Source organism: Scyliorhinus torazame, chromosome 12 (genome assembly GCF_047496885.1).
Source record: "Scyliorhinus torazame isolate Kashiwa2021f chromosome 12, sScyTor2.1, whole genome shotgun sequence".
NCBI lineage: Eukaryota > Metazoa > Chordata > Chondrichthyes > Carcharhiniformes > Scyliorhinidae > Scyliorhinus > Scyliorhinus torazame.
Window position 1 is genome coordinate 196,442,193 of NC_092718.1, and position 21,021 is coordinate 196,463,213.

The 21,021-nt window shown below is 46.9% G+C and overlaps 1 protein-coding gene across 1 annotated transcript in view; it reads right to left on the reverse strand.

Annotated features, from left to right (window-relative positions):
- Window positions 1-8,821: 8,821 nt before the first annotated feature.
- LOC140387119 (EF-hand calcium-binding domain-containing protein 5-like) overlaps window positions 8,822-21,021 on the reverse strand; it is a 254,349-nt gene continuing 242,149 nt past the window's right edge. Inside the window, exon 20 of the mRNA XM_072470130.1 lies at window positions 8,822-9,097. Coding sequence (XP_072326231.1) covers window positions 8,946-9,097 — 152 coding nt within the window. The 3' untranslated portion in view covers window positions 8,822-8,945. The remainder of the gene's footprint in view (window positions 9,098-21,021) is intronic.

Sequence of the window (21,021 nt, forward strand, 5' to 3'; positions counted from 1 at the left end):
TAAGTTCAAGACCAACGATCGCTACCAGATGGATGAGCCCAGCAGAAACGAAGCCACTTCTTCTACCCAGCCGCGCAAGATCCGAACAAAGGCCTTGTTCATCTGCAAAGAGCCGGTTGCCCTGAAGTTAAGTATAGGTTATTGTAGTTGTTAGGTGTAGTTTAACTTGTAGTGTTTTATGTTGCATGTCAAAGTAATCCTTGTGTGTACATAAACTATCTTTGAACTTGAACTGACAAACTGGTTGTTTGGTCTTTGATCGATATCCGGTAAAGCCTTGTGGTGGTATCATTTGATACCTGGCGACTCTGAAAATCAATATTATCATTAATAACTGCCATATCTAGTTAATTTGGCAACATTATTGGCGACGCTGGTGGAAAGTATTCCATTAAAAAGAGCATCATTATTAATTGGCAACATTAGTGGTAACTCTGGTGCCGATTGGCAGCAGCACCCAGTTAGGATTAGCCAGGACCTAGCATGGATAAACGAGGTTAGACATGAGGGACAGCACCCCAGAGCAGAGGCACACAAGGTTGTTACAATTGTGGCCACATGGGACATTACGCCCGTGATTGCCGACAAAACCCCCCGAACCAGCACCGATACCAACAACCAAACCGCCGACCTAGGAACAATGTTAGGCCCATGCATAATGTTAGCGCCCATTCAGACGACTTAGCATTTAACTCCATAGATTGATGGTGTTCGGGCTCCACAACTTGGGTCTGTGACACACGCTGGGACAAATCAGGCAGACCAGTAGTTACAGGCACAGTCCGGGGACATGCAGTCGATTTTCTTCGGACACAGGAGGATCCCGCACCACTTTGAACTCCTCCACCATGTTTCAACATAACAAATAACCCACCACAGACGCCATCACCCTGAGTAGATTCATACAGCAAGGATATATCACAGCTCCTGTACCCATTCAGATAGGAAACATTTTCACCAAACACCCCGTTGTTTTAGTTGACTTACCCCAAATCGCAGAGTACATTTTAGGCATTGATTTTATGAGCTCCCATAACCTTTTGTTTGACCCAGTAAACAAATGTGTCTGGCGAATGGCCAAAACAGCTGGGGCTCCCGCTACGCTCACAGTAGGAGATTATGAAAACAGGATTTGCTCAGTAGGGGACAATTGGTTTAATCCGCAATCAATTAGTGCAGACCCAGACGATTAGAGAGGTCCTCATAAAACACAAAGCTTTGTTCGCACAACACAAACACAACTGTGGGAAGATCCCAGGTACAGTAAAGATTTCATGTCCCGATCCAAAGCTGCAAAAGCAATACGGTTTCCCACAACAAGCCGTGGGTGAGATTTCGAAGGTTATTAACAGTTTGCTGACCCATATCGTCCACAAATAATGCCCCTATTTGGCCCGTAAAAAAGACCGATGGTTCATGGCGATTAACGATCGACTACTGAGAACTTAACAAGATAACCCCTTTAGCAGCCCCCACTGTTGCCACGAGTCCCGAGACCATGCTCAAACAGGGGGTACAGGCAAAGTACTTCACAGTGCTGGACATCAGCAATGGCTTTTGGTCCATCCCGTTAGACAGGGCCTCTCAGTATAAATTCGCATTTACGATTGAAGGGCAGCAGTACACGTGGACGTGCCTCCGACAAGGATTCCATAACTCCCCCTATATTTTCCACCGACAATTGGCCAACGGACTTTCTAAATTTTCCCGACCCGAATGCCTCATACAATATGTAGACAATCTGCTCTTGCAAACGGACACAAAAGAGGAACACGTAGACCTCTTATCTGAATTACTAGGCCTACTGCAATCAATCAGATGTAAGGTAAACCCCAAAAAGGCCCAGATTTGAAAGGAAAAGGTTCTTTTTTAGGCACCATCATCACCCACGGGAAGAGAGAAATTGAACAAAAATGGATCGAGTCCATCGTTAAATTGCCCCTGCCCCAAAATGTCACTGCACTCCGGTCATTCCTAGGTTTGGTAGGATATTACAGAAATCATATAAATGATTTTGCCACTAAAGCAGCCCCACTCTCAGGTCAGAGCTCCTTAAAAAGAACGCCCCATGGGAATGGCTTCCGCAGCACACAGACAACATTGATGATTTAAAATGCGCCCTAGGCACAGCCCCCGCTTTACAAGTTCCAGACCCAGACTTGCCCTATGCCATCGAAGCAACTACCGACCAAACCCTATCAGCAGTACTCCTGCAAGAATGACACGATCACTTAGGACCCGTAGCCTGTGCCTCATGAGTATTAGACCCCGAGGCGCAAAGATTCTCAGCCTGCGAGCGGCATTTGCTTGCAGTCTTTTGGGCAGTACAGTACTTTGCATACATCACAGGCCTCAACTCAGTAACGATATTGACCGAGCACATCCCCACACAACTATTACTAGGTGGTATATTAAAGGACGGTTCAGTCAGCCTAATCAGAGCAGCTCGCTGGACACTACTGTTACAAGGCAGGGATATTACGGTAAAACGCACCAAGACCACACATTTCAAGCCGATAATCTCCAATGCGCAGGGACCCCACATGAGTGCCAGATCATAGCAGCCCAACACCACACAGGACCCTTTATCCCAAAGTCACTACACCCATGAGCAGCCAGTAAGACACAGGATCCCCAAACCATGGGGGATACTTAAAAAATTTATGTAGACGGTTCTTCCACAATCGAAAATGGAGTTAGAATTACTTGTGGAATTTACGTGGAAGACACGCAGGGACTCCCACTAGAAGAGATCTCTTTAAAATTGCCCGGCCACCTAGGTTCACAAGCAGCAGAACTCGCAGCCATAGGCTATGTAATTCAGTACCCCGACTCTTTTCCAGCCCAGCAGACATACACTCGGACAGCCTGTATGTGTGCAACAGTTTAACAGAATTCCTGCCCCTCTGGGAATCTCGAGGTTTTGTTTCAGCCGATGGAAAACCCCTACCCTCTGCTCCATTGTTAAAGCTCATTCTTAAGACAGCCTCAGATCGCACGTACGGTATCATTAAAGTAAGAAGCCATCATCGCTCCTCCCCACCCGGTAATGTAAAGGCAGATGCCTTAGCCAAAGCAGGATCACACCATGGTCACTTCTGGCAGCCCCCCGAAAGCGAACCGATACACTCAGTCCAGGTTTCCCAGACCTATCTTGAGGATCTATCCCAAGCCCAAAAAGCAAACGATACCCTCAAACAGATTTTAGACAGCAACTTCCCAGCCCCCTATGATAAATGGAAGGATGCACTGACTGTACAGGACGGCATAGTTTTAAAAAGCGGAATTTATGTGGTCCCCACCCAGGACAGAAACCAGCTCATTTACCAATTTCATGATGGACACGGACATCAGGGGATAGACAATACCATTGCCCAACTAAGACTTTTGTGTTGGTGGCCCGATTTAAAAAGCGATGTAATAACCCACTATGTCGAGAATTGCCTTATCTGTGCTCAGAACAATCCTGAACGTTAATCAAAGAAAGGACAATTACGTCACACCCGACCTGTGAATGGCCCTTGGACAAATTTGCAAATCGATTACATTGGCCCCCTTCCCCCTTGCAGAAACGGTTTCAAGTACGTGCTGGTTGTAATCGACACCTTTACTAAAAGGGTAGAAGCATTTCCCTCACGGACAAACACAGCTAAGGCCACCGCTAAGATTTTGACCCAACAGATATTCACACGCTGGGGGTCTCCCCCACAGCATTGAGTCAGACCAAGGTTCCCACTTCACCGGCAGAGTCATGCAAATTGTTTTAACAATTTTTGGGATCAGGCAGAAATTCCATTTAGCATATCACCCCCAATGCAGTGGCATTGTCGAGAATGAATCAAACTTTAAAAGCGACCATTAGGAAGATGGTGCCACAGGACAATACCGCGTAGGACACGGTCCTCCCATTTGTTCTCATTTTCATTCGGAACACCGTTTCCAGTTCCACAGGTTTCACCCCCTACACTCTCATGACCGGACGGCCCATGAGGGGTATTGAATAATTATTAGGCCTCGATTTGGCAAGCCCTACAGTAACCTCCGTCACCCACGAAAAAGCATCCAACAGGTTACAGATAACATTAAGGTGGCACAACTCGCTGCAGCTGTCCGATTAGGCGCTAGAAGGAAGCAGAGTAAAGCCTGCTTTGACAAAACCGTCCACCCGTAGAGTACACAGTCGGTCAGCAAGTAATGGTTTCACTTTACAACCCCAGTTCTTTCCTCTCCCCCAGATTTGCAGGACCCAACTCCATTTCAGACAAAGTGAGCCCCTCTGTGTACAAGATAACGTACCCCAATGGTAAAACTGGTTGGTTCCACATCAACCAACTCAAAGTCTATGGATCCCAATGTAGCCACTCCCACCACATCTCTCTGGCAATAGAAGATGATCACGTCCCGCCCATCGACAACCTAGTCCGACCCCTACGCCAACCCTCCCCATGCCGGCATTTATCCCTTGTCCACGCCCACAGACCCGAACTTGTCTCCGCCCACAGGTACGGACTTTCACCTTGAACTTGACTCCCAGATTTGATTACTATCCCTGAACACTGGCGCGATCTCTCTGCCCCCAGTCACCCCAGCTCCCGGAACCACGACTTAGATATCTTTGACCCCCTATATGCCCTCCCCCAGCCACCGCCACAGCCACCGCCCGACCACAGTAACCTGCCCTCCACTCCCACCGCTCCTACGCCTCACAACAAACAAGACCCTCTTTGGCACCGCGACAACTCTTGCAGACTAGTAAGGCACGATGATTCGGATTATCCGACGGCCCACGCGGCCAAGGCACAGAAACGGCAGACACGAGTCTGGCAACCGGGAGATGGTGATGATTCAGATACTGACTCTCGTTTCGGTAATGCTTTTACAACACTGTTTGTTACAGACCCCTGAGGTGTCCAGGTGATGAGAAAGAGACACTGCCTCAGTATTAAGGTGTCCAAGTTCTGATGGAGCCTGCCCGCCTTTTTCCTTCTTCTTTTTTCTACTACATGGTTTTAATTCACGTCGCCTGACACAAAATTACTCTTCTGATTCGAGGGTACGATACCCAATGTCAGTTAAAGGCACAAGTTTGTCGGGAAACAGATCATTGTTCTCCCAGCCTTTAGGACAAGTTTCCACATGACTACAAACTCTTACCTTCCACCAAGGTCACCCAGGTAGGGTGTAAAGGCACTGATCCCCACCCTATCTGAGGACCCCAAATGCATCCGGTCAGTTAAGCTCAGGTAGTAGAGTAATGGCACTAACCTATGCCCTACCCGGGGATTCCACCCATTCTTATCCCGCAGTGGCCCACATGCACCTCATGTTCCCTTCACTTCATACGCTCTGGAATGGTTCTCTACACTCTGCAATGCCTTTGGCAGGCCTTAGTTTCACCTTCTCTACTCTCCCTTTAGTTGTGGTGTAAAGAATGCATTTTGCCACGTTCTGTACGCTCACCCCTTCTTTCCTTTACCTCCCGTGGCCCCCTGGTCGCTCCCCACCTGCTATTTACACATATGACACAATTGGTTGCTTTACACGCTGCTACACGCGAACTACCTCTAACCCCTGGGACGAAACTCTATAAAATTGGCCGCCCTGAAATTCGGCTGGTTAAGGTAAGCCTCAACCTCCCATGGTTGTGATTTACGAAAGACTGGTCGAAGAAATTGTCCGCCCACTCTCCGCATCGACCACAAGCTGCGAGAGTCTCTGTACTTTAAACATTTGCTTTTCTTGTCTCTCCAAAATGGTATTTCGAGAAAAAAAAATGAGAGAGTCACACATGGTGACAATCATAACAGGTAATTGGAGTAAGGAGAGAAAGCCTAATAAAACGAGATATTAACCAAAGATAATAACAGATACTATGCTTGCACCCCCAGGATCACCCGGAAAACAGAAAACACAGGATGAAGCATAGACTGCTGACATGAGTTTGGATCGTCGCTGGACTTCTGCAACTGTGCGTGCAACGGACTTTTGTTACAAACCCCACACCAGCCCCGAACACTACCACACAACAGGCCACCACCAGCCTGGCATGACACGACACATAAAGACAGACATCGAAACCCCTACTTGGTGCGAAAACATTGCCAAATGGGACCCCCTTTCATACATAGTAGAGGCCCTTCTAGTAATTGCAATATTCTGCAGTATCATTCAAACAACTTTGACTCTGTAAATGGCGAGCAAAAGCCCCCCGATATATACAGTCCGATCCCCCTTCTTTGGAATTCAACAAAATTAAATGCATGTACTAATCGCTGATAAGAATAAACCATGTACCTCTTTAACTTTATTAGGATTAAGTAGAAATGTGATGCTGATGTTTTAAATTTTGTACTGTGTACAAGTTCTTTGATATTCACCAGCAGCATGAGAGTAGCTTAGATAGTGTTAGCTGGAGATCAATTGTGCGGATTAATTAAATGTTTTATAGTGACCTAGATTATAGTGACCGTTAGAGATGAATTAATTTATGAATGTATTAATGGAATATTGGGTAAATGTCCCAATCCATAAGATAGAGTAGAGTAGAACCTTGCCTTGACCAAGGGTGACCGGTCCACCAAGGATGAACAGGGATCAATAGTGTGATCCACCACGCTTCAGGATCAAGAGGACGGGATGTAGCCATCTAAGATGGCCACCTGCAAAGAACCATGGGAATTATGGCCAACCCAGGACTCAGACGGATACAGAGCCTATGTGTATCTGAAACACAGGTAACCAGGCCTGATCGAAACACCCGCTCATTTGCATTTCAATGGCCCATTTTCCCAGGACATTAGAACTCCAATCAAACAACCAGTACAGCCACAGACTGGTCGGCGCCACTCCCCTTACTCAGAAAGCACAACTGACAAGGTCAATGACCACTAAGGACCCACCCAGCTACCAAGGCACCTGCCCCTTTATTGTCCGAAATCGAAGACAGTGATCAGAGCCCTGTCAAACTATTGGGTTCAAGGTTAAGGACCGCCCCAAAGAGCTCAAAATCCCAGAGGGATACAAGAGGACACAGCCATGTGTTCTGTCTCTTTTGGATCCGGCCTGTGCCAACCCAATTGCAGCAGGAACAGGCAGCCAAGTTCAAGACCAACTATCGCTACCTGACGGTGAGCCTAGCGGAGACAGAGCCACTTTCTTCGAACCAGCCAAGTGAAATCCAGATAAAGGCCTTATCCATTTGCACAGTGCCGGTCGCCCTGAAGTTAATTATAGGTTATTGTAGCTGATAGGTGTAGTTTAACTTGTAGTAGATATTGTGTTTGCATGTCGACATAACCCTTGTGTATGTAAATAAACCATCTTTTGAACTAACTAACTGGTTGTGTGGTCATTTGATCGATATAAGGGAAGGCTTGTGGTTCACCAACATTATTAATAGAGCAACACTATAACCCATCCCATTATCATAGCATCATAGAATTCCTATAGTGCAGAAGAAAACCATTTGGCCCATCGAGTTTGCACCGGCCCTCCAAAAGAGCACCCTGCCTAAGCCCACGTCTCCACCCTATCCCTATAACTCCACCTAACCTGCACATCTTTGGACTGTGGGAGGAAACCGGAGCACCTGGAGGAATCCCACGCAGACACGGGGAGAACGTGCAAACTCCACACAGACAGTCACCCAAGGCTGGAACTAAACCTGAGTCTCTGCTGTTGTGATGCAGCAGTGCTAACCACATTACCACTACTGGTGCAATAGGAATTCTGATTTTGTTAAAGGAGCCAGCATTTATAAATCTTCATTGATATAAAAACAGTAAGTTTTTAAAATAATGGTACACAGGTCATACCTATCCATTAAGAATTAATACCATTCTATCAGACAAGATCTTTGTCTCAGAAAATTAACTTCGGCTTTCTCCTCATTCTGGTCAGAGCCAGGGCAGGGAAGCAGGCCTCTGTGATAGTTACTGGCATTTGTTGAAGTTCCTCTCCAGTACTTGGACAGAGACACCAATGGAAAGGTATATCAGGCCTCTTGCCTAATTAATGGATGGAGATATGTTGTTGAAACAAATGTCAATAATCTTCGCATTGCTAGAAGTGGTCTGAATGGCACACTTTGGTATGGTGCTTTGTTGCAAAGGATGCAACAGAATATGTCTTGCTCCAATTGTTAAATATTTGGCATGTGTATTAAACGGGTTTCAGGGCGGCACAGTGGCGCAATGGTTAGCACTACTGCCTCACGGCGCCGAGGTCCCACATTTGATTCCAGCCCTGGGTCGCTCTCCGTGTGGAGTTTGCACATTCTACCCATGTCTGCATGGCTCTCACCCCTGCAACCCAAAAGATGTGCAGGGTAGGTGGATTGGCCACGCTAAATTGCCCCTTAATTGGAAAAAAAGAATTGGATACTCTAAATTTATTTTTTAAAAACGGGTTTCACCAGGATATCTGCGTCCATTCAGGAGAATCGTGAACTGCGCTCTGAATGGTCTTAAAGTCAGTTTATATTTTCACAGGATTACACAGAATGATGAGAATGCGGAACTTGTTGCCACATAAAATAAATGTAACAGATAATGTTGATGCATTTAAGATGGATATGTGGGGAAGAAAAGAGTGGAAGGATTCAGGGGGCAGTTGAAAAAGGTAATTGTAGTGAGAGAAGACTCATGTGGAATATAAACTGGCAAAGGCTAATTGGGATGAATGACCAATTATTGTACTGTGGGTCCTATTAAATTTTTTGTAAACATTCTTTGTAATTCTATTACTTCGATTCCACCTACACTGATCAGATCATTGACTCCTATCAATATTCGTTTTTAAAAACACACACACACACACGGCATTGTACTTAGTGAGTGCTTACAAGTTTTACTTATGCAATACGGAAACATTTCCATGAAATTAAAATGCAAAATTGGAGTTTGAAAATACTCCCCACTGGACTGTGAAGCATTGACGCATCTCTCTCATGTTGAGGCCAAGTGGCAAACAGATGGAGGTCTGTAGAAGCTTTTTAACTTCGCTTTAAGCAGTATCATGGAGTAGCTGATGAATGCCCAGTGATACATATAAAAGATGGTTAAACTGCCCGACATCCACACTCCACAATTGTCGATGCCTAGAAAACAGGAAAATTAATAGATGTTTGAATTGTTCCAAGAATACGTTATTATTTTACACAAAATATCTGTTGTAAGATTATATAGCTTTAAATAATTACGCAATTGTATTTAACACAAACTACAGACGTATCTGACATTTGTTTTGGTCTTTATCTCTATTTATAACTCAAAAGCTCTGCAATGGTTTAAAGGGTTTCATGTGATATTGTTAAAAAAAAGTGGTAAATGAATAAAAGATAAACAGACACGTGCGGGCAGTGAGGATCAATATTAAATGCAACTCACTGAAAACTGGATGAACCAACAAAAGCTCAAATATCTTCAACCATCCTTGTGGCCAGGCACAGTGCACCTCTTTATGCAGGAGATAATTCTCTGGAGGTGTGAATGGTCTTTTCTTTCTCTTGACAATGTTAAAAATTCTATTTCCCCCAAAATATCTGAACAGGCTGTCAGCTTTGAAAGAAAGGCCGAATGTGCACAGTCTGGCCCCTTAATTTTCTTGCATTTTCAGGCACCACTGGACTATTCCACAGCAGAGTGGGCAGGTAAGTAACCTCAGCCTCTCCTGATTCCACTATGCCCTTTCATGAAAGATCATCAACCTGAAATTGTAATAACCAGTATGGGACATACGATGTGGGGACGATTGTTTTCCCCGTGCTACTTGAGGAGTACGAGCTCCCCCATTGGGGGTGGGGTATCTTACCCATACTTGTATAAAAGTTCGGCCAATCTGGAACCAACCAAGAGGAGAGAGAGAGTACCTGGTGAGGTTTTACCGGTGCTCATGTACATAACTGCTGTAAAATTAATGTTGTTTAATTCTACTTACTTTGGACTCCCTGTGCCTGATTGAAGAAATGTTAACTCTGCTTCACTCTTCATAGAAACTGTCTAACCCTTTAAGTATTTCCAGAATTTTCTGTTTTTAATTTATTAATCATCTCCAGTTGCTCTGATAGCTGCAATATAGCAGCTTGACACAACTGAATGGTTTCCTTGGCCATTTTAGAGGGCAATTAAGCATCAACTTTGGTGTGGAATTGAAGTTACACATAGGCTAGACCTAAGTAAGGTCAGCAGCTTTCCTTCCCCCATGGACATTAGTGAGCCATTGAGTTTTTATAATCATTTGATAGTTTTGCGGTTATAATTAATTATCTTATACACCTATTAATATCCATTATATACAAACACACACATGTAGCATGGCAGTTTGTAAATGCTTTCAAGTTTCATTATAAGAGAACATTTCCTTGAAAATTAAATGCAAAATTGGAATTTGAAAATATTTCATTCCGGACTGTGAAGCATTGATGTATCACTCCCACATAGAGACCAAGTAGTAAACACAGGGAGGTTTTTAGAAGCATTGTAGTTTTGTTAAGTTGTATCAAGGAGAAGCAGCAGAATGCTCAGTGATACAGATAATAGATGGTGAAAAAGCCAGTCTTCTGCACTTTGCTGTCATCGATGTGACTTTTTATAACCTAAATGTTTCAAAACAAAATTCAGGGTAAGCAGAGGAAACAAACAAAATTTGTGTTGTTTCATTCAATGCAAGGTATGAAGTTAATGAAACTGTATGAATGTTACAACAATTTATATCAGTGAAGAATATAAAATACAAAGTACAAAATTCAGAGTATTATCCTTGAGGATGATAATTGAGTTTCATGGATTAGAATTGTTTGGTGTTTTATCAAACAATGCAGTGCCTTTGCATGGTGTTACAGATGCTGGGTCAGCCCTCAACCAGGGTTCAGATACTAAACCAGGCGCGTAAGGTTTTTAAGCTTTAAGACTGTGCAGGAGAGACAGATTCATTCCAGGACTGATAATATAAGAAATTGGGCTTTGGTATTTTATAAACAAACTTTATTAAAGCAAAAGAAAAAACCCCAATATTTAAACGTTCAAACTTCACAGTTTCTAATGTTAACAGTTTCTTAACTTTAATACACTAGCCCCCACTGAACAAGAGTTGGCTTTAAAATGAAATACAGCTCTCATTCCACTTACACATCCAGGCAAAGGCAGCACTTTCATTTAGGAAGCAATCTTTTTTACGGTAAGGACATGTCTTTCAGAATTATTTTTCAAAGCTTTCTCTCTCTCTGACTGCTTACACCATTAAGCTAGCAGACTTCATGACCTGACTGGCTGCTCGCCACAGCCTTCCCCTTCCATGTTTCCTGACTTGTCTTCTTGGCTGCCCATCTGCTTCTGCCTTTGCTCCCAAAATTATTTCTCTCTCTCGAAGCTCTGCCCAACCCTTCAAACAAAGCTTCTCCCCAAGATGGTCAAACTTGAATCTATTCTTGTTATTTGGCTGATAGCCCATTCCCAGAGGAATGGCCAGAGCTATGCCATTCATATGCAACTACTTTCCATTAATAGTCCATTAGGTCATCAGACTCTGTTAATGGGATAATGGCTCGTTATGCAGAAATGTCCCAAAAGACAATGGGTCTTTGGTGAATTACATTATGCATTCCCTAATGAGTTTAAGTCTGAATGAGAGCATGTGACTCAGCCAGGTATGGGTGTATCCCTTTGATTTCAGGCTAGCCACATTTTCCTTCAATTTGTTTAAATCCTTAAATTGTCTACTTCATTTTTGAACCCCATTTCTGAACCCAAATTTCTAATATCTCCCTAACATAATTATGGTCAGAAGATGATACCACACTCAACAAGGCACAGCAATGATACTGTACTAATCATTCATCAACATGTTCGCAATGCTCTGCCAAAGGATAAATAGTAACGTTTCCATGAAGATTTTCTTTTTTAATTTCCCCATTCTTCTCAGGTCTATGTTTGGTTACAACTCCCTAGGGGTCAGCTCCTATCTCAGAACTCACCTGTGTATATTCTTTACAATCCTATGGAGCCAATGTGGACTGACTGAATAGGGTCAGATTCAAACTTAAGCCTGTCCTTGCTGGCTAAATACTACAGCAGATAGAAATCAGGGATAACGGGTGAATGGGATTTGGTGTGTGTTAGGATATGGGCAGCAGATTTTGGGATGAGCTAGTTATTTATGGAGTGTAAGATGTGCGGCTTCCAGAAGGTCCAGGTGTGCCCGTGAGATCATTATAGCCACAATGTTCCAGGATGATGATGAACACTTATGCAAGACATTTCACCTGTGCCACCTGTGCAGTTTCAACAGTAACACCTTCTATGCTAGCCGCAACATCTCAATGAAGGATATTAATCTCAGAATGACTAGTCACAATCTTCTGTGATGAAGGTCTCATTGTGGGAAGTCTAGGCAGCCTCTGGAGCACGTGGCCATTGTGTAATGGGATAGGAATTCCACCAGCGTACACTGTGAAGAAATTAGACATAGTGCTGTCTTTTCAAGCATCCCACCAACACTTCACTGCCTATGGCAGCTTTCAAGGGTCAGAAGCAGCACTGCAAACATTAATGGGATAATGGTCAGAAGATGATAGCACACTCCAACAAGGCACAGCAATGATACTGTACTAATCATTTATCAACATGTTCGCAATGTTCTGCCAAAGGATAAATCCTGGAACAATGTGGCTGTAATGATCTCACGGGCACATCTGGATCTTCTGGCAGCCGCACATCTTACACTCCATAAATACTAGCTCATCCCAAAATCTGCTGCCCATATCCTAACTCACACCATATCCCATTTGTTTCTTTCCTCTGCTTCCCCTGAATTTTGTTTTAAAACATTTGGGGTATAAGTAGCCGCATCGATGACAGTGAAGTGCGGAAGACTGGCTTTTTCACCATCTATTATCTGTATCTGCAAACTTCAGTGCACTAATGGCAGCATGCCTGGAGCGTAAGGTGCCTCAAGGAGGATAATCATCATCCACTGGTTCTCGCTTGAACATCTGAGGACTGATCTGAATCTCCACAGGTCTTCCCTTATGCTCTCATCCACATATGGAGTCCCGAGCATGAGATTGTTCATTAGGGTTCAGTGACCTGTCACTCTCAGGCATGGAGCGAGCTCGCGAGATAGGTTTGTGTGCACAGAGAGAGCTTCAGCAGCACCATTGTCTGATCATTGACAAGGACTCAGAGCCCAGCCTTTGCATGGAGCTCACCAGGCTCCTGCCCAGTATTGCCTTGGCATTTGCGGCCCAGAAAATGCTGGCATTTTGGACAGGTTTCTTCGGCCTATGTGTTTCTCGGCTGCGGGAGGCCGTGCGTCGTTCTTGGCTCCTGCTGCCGTCAATGGGAATTCCCATAGAAGCCACCCCCTCTGCAGTGGTGAATGCAGCGATGGCTCTACATCTAATGAGTTCTCAGGATCCTTGTCCAAGGTGGCCGGGGGACTGGGTCCGATTGGCTGGCTGGCGGTGTCTCTACCCCTTTTCTTGCTGTAATCGAGAAAAGAGAGAACCCCTGATTGTCTGGATGGTCACCTACATTAAAGAGCCACTCACAGTTTCGGCAGGTGGACGAAGACAAGTGGGTGGGGCCTCACTGGCTTGTTGGGAGTCGCCAATCATGCCTTCAGCGCAGGTACGGTCACTTTCCTCACCAGCCAGCTCTGTCATCTGCTCCCTGAAGGATAAATGGTCTGCGTTCTGGTACCCTGCTTCTGGTCTGGGATCTCTCCCAGTTGTGGCAGGTCTTGTCCTGCATAAAGACAGATGGACACTCTGTTAGCAGGACAGTTGCCCAAGCAGATGATAAGCATGCCCTCTCTGCTACTGTGCTGAATGTGCCTTTGTAAGGGCTGAAGACGCAACTTGTGCAGAATGTGACAAGAGATGAAGATGTAAAAGTATGTTTGGGAGAATCATTGATGATGTCCCTTGTGCTGGTAGTGTGTGAGATCCCTGTGCACTGTAACCCTGCAAGTGCTTTGAGGGCCATATGAGAGTATGAGTTAAGAGTGAGGAGAATGTCGACTTACATTGGTGGAGCGGATGAGATTATTCATCCTCTTCATCCTCTTCTGAGGAACGTAGGTGCTAATCGCACTGGCGATCTTCTTCCAAGCCTTGGTGGCGAGGTTGACGGACCTTCAGCTCCCATCATGCGGGTAAAGGTTTTCCTGCTGGCCCCCGACTGCCTGGAGGAGTGCCATCAGTGTCTTGCCGCTGAAACTAGGGGCACAGAGCCCATCTCTTCTCGGGGCCATCACTCAGCAGAAGTCCTGGATGACAAAGCGCCAATGTGTGCATGGGTGCCACTGAAATATGGTGCCCAAATGGGCTTTGACAAAGGAGCATCTGGACTTGAAATGTTAGCTCCTTTCTCTCCCTATAGATGCTGCCAGACCTGCTGAGATTTTCCAGCATTTCCTCTATTGGTTTCAGATTCCAGCATCCACAGTAATTTGCTTTTATCCAGTGCCCTTTCCAAGTACCGGTGCAGACTCGATGGGTCAAATGGCCTCCTTGTGCACTGTAAATTCTATGATACTAGGCTGCCCACAGAGTTTGGTATTTGAAAACAAACAACATTCAGTGCTTGAACAGTGTTACTTTAACGTGAATCACAATTGTTGGGGTGTGCTACCAAACTGGTCACCTGTGATTAAAACAGGTAATAATCGTCTGGTCTGGCAGCATCTGTAGAGAGGCACACACTGTTGACAATTCAAGCTGATCACTTCCGGTGCCGGCAATGGAGTGAGTGGTCACACACATGGCAGCTCCGGCTCGAAGGCATTGGTTTGAGCTCTTTTTATCCGATAACGGGAGAATTTTGACGCAAAAGTGTAGCTGAAAGTGTGGAGAAGTTCCCCCTGGGAGTGGCATGACTTGGCCAAAGAATTGGAAAGGTGCCGTATAGCAAAGAGGAGGTCTGCCAACAAAGAAAGGAGATGCAGGAAGACTGATCGAAGGACATCGAAGGAGTGGTTGCAATCCTGAAAGGCTCGATGGAGAGTCGAGAAGTGCTTGGAGGCACAGGGGGCGCAGATCCGGGAGGTGGAGAGGGTGATGTCTGACCACAGTGATCAGGTGGTGGTATTGGAGGTGGAGGTGGGACTCCTGGGAAACCTTTGCAAGTCGTTAAGAGCAAAGGTAGAGGAGCAGGAGAATAGATCTAGAAGGCAGAACCCACACATCATTGGCCTGCCTGAAGGTGCGGAAAGCACGAGTGCTACGAGAAACATCTCGAGGATGCTGGCGAGGCTGATGGTGGAGTGGGTGCTGGACATGGTCCCAGAGGTGGATAGAGCGCACAGGTCCCTAAGGCAGAAGCCGAGAGCGGGGGAGCCACCGCGGACGGTGATTGTGAGGCTCCACGGGTTTGTGGAGAAAGAGAAGATCCTGCGCCAGGGAGAAACAGAACTGTGACTGGGAAGGGAACAAGGTCCGAATATATCAGGCCATTGGAGCAGAGCTAGTGAAAAGCCGTACTGGGTTTAACAGAGTCAACGGCAGATCAGGTTCAGGGTGCTGTACCTGGTGAAACTCTGGGTGACTTCTGAAGGCCAAGAATACTATTTTTGAAAGCCCAGAGGAGGCCAATGACTTTATTAAAGAGCATAAACTGGGAGAGAACTCATCTTTGATGGGAGACGGAGGAGTTGGCACGACTGAGTTCGGAGGATGCGGGTAGTGTGGGGGCCGGAGGGTAGGGGAGGTTTCCTGTCTTCTCGGGTGGGGGGGGATTTCATTGTGGAGATTATTTGTTAAGGAGTAATAGGTTTGTAAGGGGGCAACTGCAGCCCCCCCCCCCCCCCCCACAACCCCAGCTGCCTGTGGTGGTTATTGTTTGGAGTACGTGACCTGTGGTTTTGGACGTGTCTTTGCTTGGGAGGGGGAGGTCCACAAGTAGCCATCTACACAGATCAAGGAGGAAAGGGTGGGGGAGGGGTAGTGGGATAGGTAGGAGGAGCCTTTGGGAAGGAGCTGCCACACTGGCAGGTATTGCTGGTGAAAGGGAGTGAGGTGAGGGAGAGGGTCGTGAGGGTTGACCGAGGGGGTGGGGAGAGGGGGGTGGTGAGGGGTAGAGGGGGGGGAAGGGGGATGCGACAGGGCAGTTTTGGAAGAGAAGCGTGGTCATGGACGGAGAAGGGGGCTATCTTGGATGGGCCTGGATTAGGGTGAAATGAAAGGGGACAGAATCGGTAGGGGAGGATGGCGGACAGCAGAGTGGAATGGAGACGCAAACCTCCAGTAAAGCTCATAACATGGAACGTGCGGGGGCTGAACGGGCCAGTGAAGTGATCCCGGGTCTCGCACACTTGAGAAGCCTGAAGGCGGGGGGTGGTCATTTTGCAGTAGGCCCACCTTCGGGTGAGGGATCAGGTTAGGTTGAGGAAGGGATGGGTCAGGTGTTTCACTCGGGATTTTACTCAAAGTTGCAGGGGATGGCCATTCTGTTGATTAAAAAGATGGGGTTTGTAAGTGCCAAGGAAGTGCGGGACCTGGGTGGAGGTACATGATAGTGAGTGGGTCGTTGGAGGAGATGCCGGTGATGCCAGTGAATGTATATGCACCGAATTGGGACGACGTGGGGTTTGTGAGGGGGCTGCTGGGAGCAATTCCGGACTTGACCACACATCAATTAATTATGGGAGCGGACTTTAATTGGGAGCTGGAGCCAAGGGTGGACAGGTCTAGCCCCAGGTCAATGGGAAGGCTGAAGATGGCGAAACAGCTGGAAGAGTTCATGGAATGGATATGGTGGACTGTAGAGGTTTAAGAGAACCCCACCCATACTGAGAGCTCGGTTGTACAGTCCCCAATAAAGGTGTGGAACCAGCTGAGGAGACATTTTAGGATGGAGGGGATGTCGGTGTTAACACCATTATGTGAGAACCACGGGTTCAAGTTGGGGGAGACGGAAGGCAGTACAGGAAGTGGAGAGAGGTGGGGCTGGTGAGGGATTTATATTTGGAGGAAAGGTTCGCAAGTCTGGAAGAGCGCGGGAGAGGGTAGAGCTCCCGAAGGGAAGTGAATTTAGGTATATACACGTGAGGGACATTACACGGAAAGTGTGGAAAGGGTTTCCCAGGCTGCCGAAGTATGGCCTATTGGGCAGTGGGGGGGGGGAGATAGGTTGGGGAGCGTGGAGTGAGGCACCGTGCAGGGTGAATTCGACCTCCACATGTGCCAGGATGAGTTTGATACAATTTAAGGTAGTACACAGGGTGCACATGACTCGGGCGAGGATGAGTGGATTCTTCCAGGGGGTGTCAGACGACTATGAGAAGTGAGGGCAAGGACTAGCAAACCACACGCATATGTTTTGGGGGTGTGAGAGGTTAGAGAGTTACTGGGCGGGAGTGTTCGGGACGTTAGCAAAGATTGTGGAGGTGGAGGTCGGGCCTGACCCTACGGTGGCGATTTTTGGGGTATCGGAAATGGCAGAGCTGTTGGAAGGGAGGAGAGCCGATGTTGTGGCCTTCGCCCCTCTGGTTGCCTGGTGAAGAATATTGCTGGGATGGCGATCGATAACGCCGCCAGGGGTGACGGCCTGGCTGGGGGACCTGTACGACTTACTCCGTTTGAAGAAGATTAAGTTTGAATTGAGGGGATCAGCGGCGGGGGGGGGGGCTTTGAGACATGTTCGGGGATTATTCACAACCATGTTTGGGAAATTGTTTGTCGCAGGGGTAGGGGGGTGGGAAGGGGGAGAGGGGGTGAAAAAGGAGAAAACCTGTGCAGGCTGTGAGTTGGGGAGAATGTCCCCCGGATTATTTATGTTTTTGTACGTTTGGAATAAAATACATTAAAAAAAAAATTCAAGTTGAATCTGACAGAACTCATTGAGTAACCTGTGTTTGTTTTACTACTTTTGTTTCACCTGCAGAGGCTGCTGTTGTTCTTTGCAATAATTCCACTCGCCTGATGACAGAACATGAATTGTAGAAGTGCAGCTGATACTGTGTCTACTGGTGCATGCATCATTTCTCCCACTACTTGTAGAAAATCAGTGGCATTGTTCTTCATTGACAAAGAAATGGTTGATACCTAATGGGATCGGGGCAAAGCAAATCTTATACAACTCACAAGTCATGTTCTCAGGCTAGATGCGCCTGCATTGGTTGTGTTGGCTGCAAAATAATAATTCATTATAATTTATAAGAATAGCCACTTCGGTAAGGTAAAGAGGGCAGACAACTGGAAAAGAACAAAATAAGATAATCAAATGATATGGGGGGAAGGCGGGATCAAACTATCGAGTTGAATGATCAGCCATGATCATAATGAATGTCATTGCAGGCTCGAAGGGCCGAATGGCCTCCTCCTGCTCCTATTTTCTATGTTAAACAATGCACTTGTACCATCATATGCATAACCAAAAACTTTATTCATGAAGGACCCAACTTCTCAACTTTGCCCCTCACCTGATGTGTGGGGATCCTCAGATTAAATCAGTGTTCTTCAAAGTCGGGGGTGCAACCCGTGGGTGGGTCGCGGGCGGGTGTCGGGAGGGTCACGGAGCCATTGTCCACGGTGCTCCGGATCGCGCAAATCCCCGTGCAGCAGCCGGCTTTTCATAATGCCGGCTGCAAGCAGCCGCGATCACGTTAAGAAAAAATTTGCCCGCATTGCGCATTGGCGCACGATGGTCGGCGCGCAGGCGCAGTGCGGCCACTATATTTTTAAACAGTTGCAGCTTTTTGTTTTACAAGTTCTGTAGTGGTTTTTATTCATTTATTTTATTCATTTAATTTTATTTTTTTACATTTATTTTATTCATTTTATTTTTTTTACAAGTTCGGGGTGTTTTATTCATTTTTTTCATTTATTTTACTCATTTAAAAAAACATTTTTTTTTTACAAGTTCGGGGGGGGGGGGGTTTATTTGATAAAATTTTACAGGAAAAAATTCAGAACTATGGACAGATGGAGACTCCATACTTTCTGACACCGGAAGGCTTCACCTTCATCCAACAGGTTCCATTGGAGGAGTGTGTACGAGGGCCAAAGGGACCCAAAACCATTTCCTCCATTTTTGTCAGCAGCAAACAAGGTAAGAGAAAATGGTGGGTCGCGCAGGTCGGCCGGCGTGGGTCGCGAAGGTCAGCCGGCGTGGGTCGCGAAGGTCGTCCGGCGTGGGTCGCGAAGGTCGTCCGGGTTGGGTCCTGAAGGTTGGCCGGTTGGTAAAAATGGGCCCCCGGAAAAAAGGTTTGAAGAACACTGCTTTAAATCACCACCAGTCAGCTCTCCCCCTCAAAAGGGGAAAGCTGCCTATTGCCATCTGGGACTATGGAGACTTTACACACTTACACTTGAACCACCAAAGGTTCAACCATGTCCCTTCAGTTGCAGGAAAATCACCCGAGCAGCTTGGCCTGTCGACCAGCAGGGTTCCACCGCCACCCCTCAACAGGACCTCTGAGAAGATGTCGGGGGGGACACAGAAGATCCATCATGGCTGTCACCCGCACTTATCCACCAGCGGAGAGACACACAGTTAGCTGGGCATTCATAAAAGACAGGCTTCTGGGCCACTATCTGGTGAACACCACCCTGCTGTTGCACTTCCGGCGGAAGCAGGAACATCCCAGGGATTGAACAGTTGGAGGTCATCTGGATCCCAGGACCCAGCAGTGCCCCAGCCAGGTGCCATACCTCAGTTACTTGAGATGCAAATGCAGAGCTGGGAATACCAAGAAGGGATGTCCACGACACTCCTGGGATAGCAAGCCCGACTGGAGGAGTCCCAAAGCTTTCCCTCTCAGGAGATTGTGCCAGCAATGCAAGGCACCCTGGCCAACGCCGCAAGTGTGGCGACCTCAGTGGAAAGCCTGGAGCTTGAGGTCAGATCCATGGCAGGTGATGTCGGAAGCATGCACACTCCCTGAGAACCATGGCTGAGGGCTTCAACTGCATGGTACAGGCATTGGTGGGCACCAAGAGTGCTTGCACCAGAGGATAACGGAGCTTCAGGATCTCAGTCCAGCTTCCCCTCAATCTCATGGAGTGACCCACGGGCCAACAAGCACCTGGAGAGAGGAGGGTCTGCTGGCGCACAGCCTGGGGCCTTCTATGCAGGAGACCTTGGGAGTGCCCAGCCAATCGACTCCCCCATTCCAGGCACAGCAGACAGAATAGCCTAGCACTAAAACAGCTGTGCCATCTCAAAGTAGGCTGGGGCTCACTAGGTCTCGTCCCCCCAGATCAGGAATCAGGGCGTGGAAGACAGCACATCAGATGTGCATCCTGGGGACACAACTAGACATAGTGGGAGGGTAGAAAAGGTGAAGGAATTGTAGGAACACAGCATGAGCATGGGTGATGTTCGGCACTAGTATCTCGGGAACACTGTCAATTGTGTAATTTTGAGGTGGAATTTTGTTCCCCCGACTTTGATGGTGGATTAAAAATGGTTGAGTTTCCCCACTGAGCGATGCTGGGAACTAAATCTGCATTTGTTGGCATCTAATGAATGTTCATCACAGGGTCGACTTGTCAGATTTACATTCCCCCATCCAAATTAAATACCCTGTGGTCTGTTTTACAACTTTATTGAAGTTGCGCACACTGGGTGGGCTTCAGTCATCGATGACATGGAGGTCAGGAGACATTACCTTTGCCTTGCTTTAAAACATTGCTGTGAGAAATCTGGTGCCCATAGCACAACCTGTGCCAAGACTGTGGGGAAGGATGAGGTGGAGGCAGGACTGGCAGCTGGGGAGACAGGTGTGGAGCACAAGAAGGGAGTGGGGGAGAAGAAGCAGGAGGAGGAGGACACAGAAGAGGGAAGGGGGTGATGTAGGCAGGGCTAGGGAATGGTCAAAGAATAAAGTGGAGTAGTGAAAGATATCCCTGGGGCAAGAGTTATAAGACTGTCCAAGGAAGAGTTTGACTCTGTCCTGTAGCCGAGGCCATACTGTCGGGAGAATATTGAAGAGAGTGTCCTACGGCTGAGGCTATGATGTTGGGAGCATATTGAAGAGACCACCCTGGGCTGAGGCCTCGCACTCTGTCGGGGGCATATTGAA